The sequence below is a fragment of the Rhineura floridana genome, chromosome 2, assembly GCF_030035675.1.
Source record: "Rhineura floridana isolate rRhiFlo1 chromosome 2, rRhiFlo1.hap2, whole genome shotgun sequence".
Taxonomy (NCBI): Eukaryota; Metazoa; Chordata; class Lepidosauria; order Squamata; family Rhineuridae; genus Rhineura; species Rhineura floridana.
Genome location: NC_084481.1, coordinates 19337069 through 19343068, shown reverse-complemented (window position 1 = coordinate 19343068; position 6000 = coordinate 19337069). Strand labels below are relative to the sequence as shown.

Sequence of the window (6000 nt, the reverse complement as noted above, 5' to 3'; positions counted from 1 at the left end):
GGGCAATCTTCCTCTTTATCAGACCTATATTTTGGTCTAAAGTGGGCGTTCCATAAGTTGCTGATCTTTCATTTGTTCCTCAATGGATTTAGGAACAGAAAAACCAGTCTTCAGGGAGAATGGGATGTTGCTGAAGCGTATTAGGAAGCTATTTGCACACAAAAATCCCCTATGAAGATGACTAGAGTTAATTCAAAAAGATGGACTTGGTGGGAAACCCTATCTCTGGCACATCTCCCCTTTAAGGACCCTCAAGTTCTTTATGTCTAATATACCTCAGCTGTTGTGCAGCAAAGCTGTTCCTTATCTCAAGATTTGGAGGGATGGGCCACCTGCCCAGGAAAAGAGACAGACTTGTAACTCCCGTCTTTCAAGTTATGTTTACTTGAACTGCTGGGCTTCTGTTTTGCCATTTGGCTCCTACAACACTCCAACCCTGTGCCTGATTTGAGGAAAAGGGAACTGCTTGCTTAAGAGAGAAGAGACTGAGGGCTTCCATACTGGTGTTATTTTGGGATGGATTCAATCACATACTGGCAAATTCAGGCTGTGCAATTAGATTTTGTGCTCTCATGCAATAAACTTGCTTTAAAAATGGACCTTTTGAGGTAAATGATGAGGAAATGCACTGGAATAACACTTGGTTGATGGAATGTCGTATAACTTTCCCACACACAAATCAGAATGAATGGTCAATAAACAGCAAACAATAAACAGGTCACCTGGAAGGGACCTTAGAATAGCCATCCCTCTCCAAAGTGGCCACTTTGCCTCTGTCAGGCACTTGGGGGGGGAGCTGTCAGGAGCAGGCATGCTGCCAGAAAGAAACAATGGTTAGGTTAAAAAAAGTTAAAAAAAGAGAATCCTCATGGAACCCTTTTGGGGTACTTCAGATTACTGCACTCTGGGCATCTGTGGACTCTAGTTGCTACTAGGTGCTATTGTGTGGCTGCTGAAGAGGCAAAAAGCCAATGAATAAGAGTGGGGTAGTGGCCCCCAAATTATATGAGTGAGGAGAATAATCACCATTTCTGGCCTCCTCAGTATTAAAAATGGTGTCTGCCAGTTGTAAGGGTCTGTGTAGTGCCACAGGGTGTGACCGAGTGACATGAGTAGCTGCTTTGCTTCTCCCCCAGCCTGAAGGAGAAGATGTGTGGCAGAATACAGTATTAGTGGTGCTTGCCAGCCGCCTTTGCTTCAGCATCAACTGCTTTCCTGTTCTGGCAGGAGAAAAGCCAAGTGTGGAAGGTCAAGCCAGGTGAGGAATAGCTGTCTTCTTGACTTCAGTCTTTGGTGTTAGGGTCCAACAACACCATAGCCCAAGCCGCTGCCTGAAATGGCACCTCTCACCCACAAAAGATGTAAGGTGCTGAAGTAAAATTCAAATGGTGTCACAAGAGCTCAGGTACACGTCAAACCAGAACCTTGCTGTCGGTTCTCCATTGGCTCTGACACGTTAGCAGAGAAGTAGAATAATTATTGATAGTTAACACTGCCATCAATCAATAACAAAGACTGCCCCACCTCAAAATTACTGGAGAATTAATTTGAAGGTTCCTTGAAATTTTACTTTGCTCAAGAAAGGACACAATCAAAATGCCCCCAAAGTCAAAAGACAGTATGATTAGATTAATACAACTGGCTCAGACAAATGCAACAAAATATATTCTTTTATTTTTCTTAACAAATTATATTCTTATACTATAATGAAGCAATTTTTGGTACAGAATTAATGTTACTGAATGTACAATGCTTAAGAATGCCACACCAGACAAATACTACATTTTGCAATAGCTTTTTGACTAATCCTCTCTAAATTCCTTGAAAAAAATGATATATTCTCTCTAGCAATCCCAGCATTTATTATTGTTGCAGTAAAGCATGAACTATAATCTTTCTTAAACTGCCTAGGCCTGAGAATTACAGCTGATTTTCTGAGCATATCCATCTGGATGGGACCCACTGAGGTTCATCCTGTGCTTGGTGCACAGTGGACAGTAGCTGCATGCAAGCCTCCTGTAAATCGTCATTCACAATAACCTGATCAAAGAACTGACCAAACAGAGTTTCCATTTTCTTAGCTGACTCTTCCATCTCCTGCAGATCTTCCTCCTACAGAGAACAGAACAACAAGAAGCTAAAGGCATAGTTTATATGCATGCCAAATAGTTGCATATTTTAAGACTAACATAATGATTGCTCTCAATATACATATGTATACTACATACAAAATTAAGTAAATAAAATTCATAAATCTTTAATAAAGAGATAGCCTGAATTAGATTTCAATTGTGCTTCAAAATAATTGATGAAATACAACTTCAGTTCTGATTTCCAATATCATGCATAGGTTCAACAGGATGCTAGTCTAATGCCCATTTTGGCAGTTGCATTGTTCATTAATCTGTAGCAATTATTAGTTTGCTTTGAAATTGAATTTACTATCCTGCATTGATAAGCATAAGGTTAAAGGGTTTTAAAATATAAAAATGCACTGCCTTCAAGTCGATTCCAACTTGAGGCTGAGAGGCAGTAACCGGCCCAAGGTCACTCAGTGAGCTTCATGACTATGTGGGGATTCAAACCCTGGTCTCCCAGGTCGTAGTCCAACACCTTAACCACTACACCACACCGGCTCTCATTAAGGCACATTCAAATGGATGGATTAGAATGAACTTTAACAATCAGAAGGCAAAGAGGACTTTGAGCCATGATATGGAAAGTACCGTTGGATTACAGTATCAGCTGGCATCCAGTTATATCCAAAAGACATAACCACAAGAACAGAGAACTAACTTCTTTACTTCAGATTTACAATAAATGAGTTCTTAAGGTTAAAGTGAATGTGAGCTTTTATCTATTGGTGTTAATAGTGTACAATTTTAATAAAAGTGTCTGGGCTTTTGTATATTACATTTAAGGGCGTCTCCAAGGAGGATGAAGAACCTGAGGTATACTAGAAGTCTAATAGATAGAGATAGTGGAGTGTGATCCTTTCTAGTTAAATAGTAAAGGAGTTTGATGTTATAGTGTTTTAGTTTAAATAATTTCAAGGGGGAATCAGAGATTGTGGATGCTTGCAACTAAGGCATAGGGTAAGAAGGAGATTTCAGGTAATTGATAGAAATTGTGGAGACCATGGATGAACATTTAATAAAGACCAAATGAAGGATTAGTTAGCAGTAATATTAAATGTCTCTGCACTGTTGGAGGGTTGCAAAGACCATCCTATTATTGTCCCTAGCAAGTTAAAATGAGGATGCTATTCCAATAAGCATGTGTAAGCTGATAAATACTATAAAATGTTGAAACAAGAGTTAATATAAGGTATAGTTTAAATCAAATCATTGATCTAAGGTTTATTTACGTATAGCTTATAGGTTATCATAAGGACAAGGTAAATATAGCATCAGATAAGGCTTTAATAAAGAAGGTGAGGCTGATCGGGCACGAATAAAACATCATAACTGTGTCTACTGTGTGGCGGTGAGGGCGGCAAAGAAGGCCCACTTTATGTAATTTTAAAGTTGACAATGAGGACTTTGAACTTGTCAAGGATTATCAATACCTCGGCACAGTCATCGGTCAAAATGGAGTCAATAGTGAAGAAATCAGAAGAAGGCTAGGACTGGGGAGCGCAGCTATGAGAGAACTAGAAAAGGTTCTCAAATGCAAAGATATATCACAGAACACCAAAGTCAGGATCATTCAGACCATGATATTCCCGATCTCTACGTATGGATGTGAAAGTTGGACAGTGAAAAAAGAGGATAAGAGAAAAATCAACTCATTTGAAATGTGGTGTTGGAGGAGAGCTTTGCGCATACCATGGACTGCGAAAAAGTCAAATAATTGGGTGTTAGAACATATTAAACCAGAACTATCACTAGAAGCTAAAATGATGAAACTGAGGTTATCATACTTTGGACACATCATGAGAAGACAGGATTCACTAGAAAAGACAATAATGCTGGGGAAAACAGAAGGGAGCAGAAAAAGAGGAAAGCCAAACAAGAGATGGATTGATTCCATAAAGAAAGCCACAGAGACCTGAACTTACATGATCTGAACAGGGTGATGCATGACATGCTCTTGGAGGTCACTGATTCATAGGGTTGCCATAAGTTGTAATCAAGGAAGGCACATAACAACAAAAATATTTAAGGGGAGGGAATTCCGAAGGGTAGGCGCCACTACACTTAAGATCCATTTCCTATGTTGTGTGGAACAGATCTCCTGATAAGATAGTATCTGCAGGAGGCCCTCACCTGCAAAGTGCAGTGATCGACTGGGTATATAAGGGATAAGACGGTCTGTCAGCTATCCTGGTCCTAAGCTGTATAGGGCTTTGTACACCACAACTAGAACCTTAACCTTAGCCCAGTAGCAAACAGGCAGCCAGTGCAATTCTTTCAGTGGTGGAGTGACATGTTGGTGACACCCTGCTCCAGTGAGCAGTCTCGCTGCTGCATTTTGCACCAGGTGCAGCTTCTGAACCAACGTCAGGGGTAGCCCCACATAGAGTGCATTACGGTAATCCAATCTGGAGATTATCAGTGCATGGACAACAGTGGTCAGGCTATCCCTGTCCAGAAACTGCCACAGCTGTCTTACCATCCAAAGCTGGTAAAAGGCACTGCTAGCCATAGAGGTCACCTGGGCCTCTAGTGACAAAGATGGATCCAGGAGTACCCCCAGACTATGACCTGCTGTTTCATAGGGAGTACAAAAATTACTTGTGCCTTCCATTAGGGTCATTCACACCTACAGTACACAGAGGCAAACCTGAGTTTGCAATTGAGTGTACTCCCATCAGAGGAGGCATGTTCAGGTGTTCACTTGAACTTGTGAATCCAAAGTGTGGACAGGGGTAGGGGCGTATACGTAAGCCCCACCCCAATGTCCCCATGCCCATTGGCCTCACCTACTCAATCCCTGAACTTAGTGAGAGGGAAGGTCTGAAGTGGCTTTTACTTGGGCTCACATGAACATGAGCAAAAGCATCCATGTGGTTGAGGACCCTGCTTTCTCAGGGTCCTCAATCATGCAAAGGTCTCAACTCATGTTTGAACAAGCACCGGTAAAGTCTCCCTTCATATATTCCCTGCTCAACATGGAAAGGTTGAAGGCTGAGTGGGCAGGACTAATGCGCACAGGGACTTGGGGCAGAGCTTATGGGTGCACCCCTGCTCCCATCCACAGTCTGAACACTCACACTCAAGTCTGAGTATAGACATTTGGATGATTAAGTGATATATAAACTCTATTAAATAAATAAATGTGTTCTGGTAAACACCTGAACACACCTACAGCTGCAGCCAGCTCTTGGCTCCCTAATTAATGGACCAGTCTAATATATGTGTTTACAAACACATATTCACCTTTCTGCTTTCCTTTTTTTTAAAGATGTACAGCTAATGATATAATGTGTGAATGCATTTAGAAAAAAACGGGTCTTAGAGCTAGTGTCAACACTTACATTTGATTTAAACACATTTCCCAGTCTAGGGAAATTTTTGAATCATATTTAGCTATCTTCATGTTTACAAATTATTAAGTGGCTCTATCTGTTTGAAGATGGATTGATTTTGGAAATGACATCATTCATAAAAAAGAGCAAACAAACATGAGCAGCATCCTAGAGGCATTTGGGTCTGAAACTGAGAAGTGATATGGTAAAAAGAGAAGGAATAGCAGCTGTGATGATTTTCCTTTGACAGCAATACTAATATGTAGTCTAAGTAGTACACCTAAATGGGATGCTTGCCCATTTTGCTTATTTTCTTTTTTTGTCTCTGTGGTAGCTCATCATAGATGAGCCATATTTTACTAGAACATCACAGTAGCACCAATTCATTGACTGCTACTCTGGAGCCAGTCATGGCATTACTTCTCTCTACTCATGACTTTAAGATATAAGTATGGAAGAACAAATAAAGCAGAGGTTGCCAAGGGATGCCCTCCTGGTGTTGTTGGACTCCAACACCCATCAGCCCAGAC

General features: G+C 40.9%; 1 protein-coding gene across 1 annotated transcript in view; it reads right to left on the bottom strand.

Moving 5' to 3' along the window:
• Positions 1-1652: 1652 nt before the first annotated feature.
• The window catches only part of MPP4 (MAGUK p55 scaffold protein 4), a 56470-nt gene continuing 52122 nt past the window's right edge, over positions 1653-6000 (bottom strand). Inside the window, 1 exon segment of the mRNA XM_061607509.1 lies at positions 1653-2112. Within this exon segment, the coding sequence (XP_061463493.1) occupies positions 1921-2112 (192 nt within the window). The 3' untranslated portion in view covers positions 1653-1920.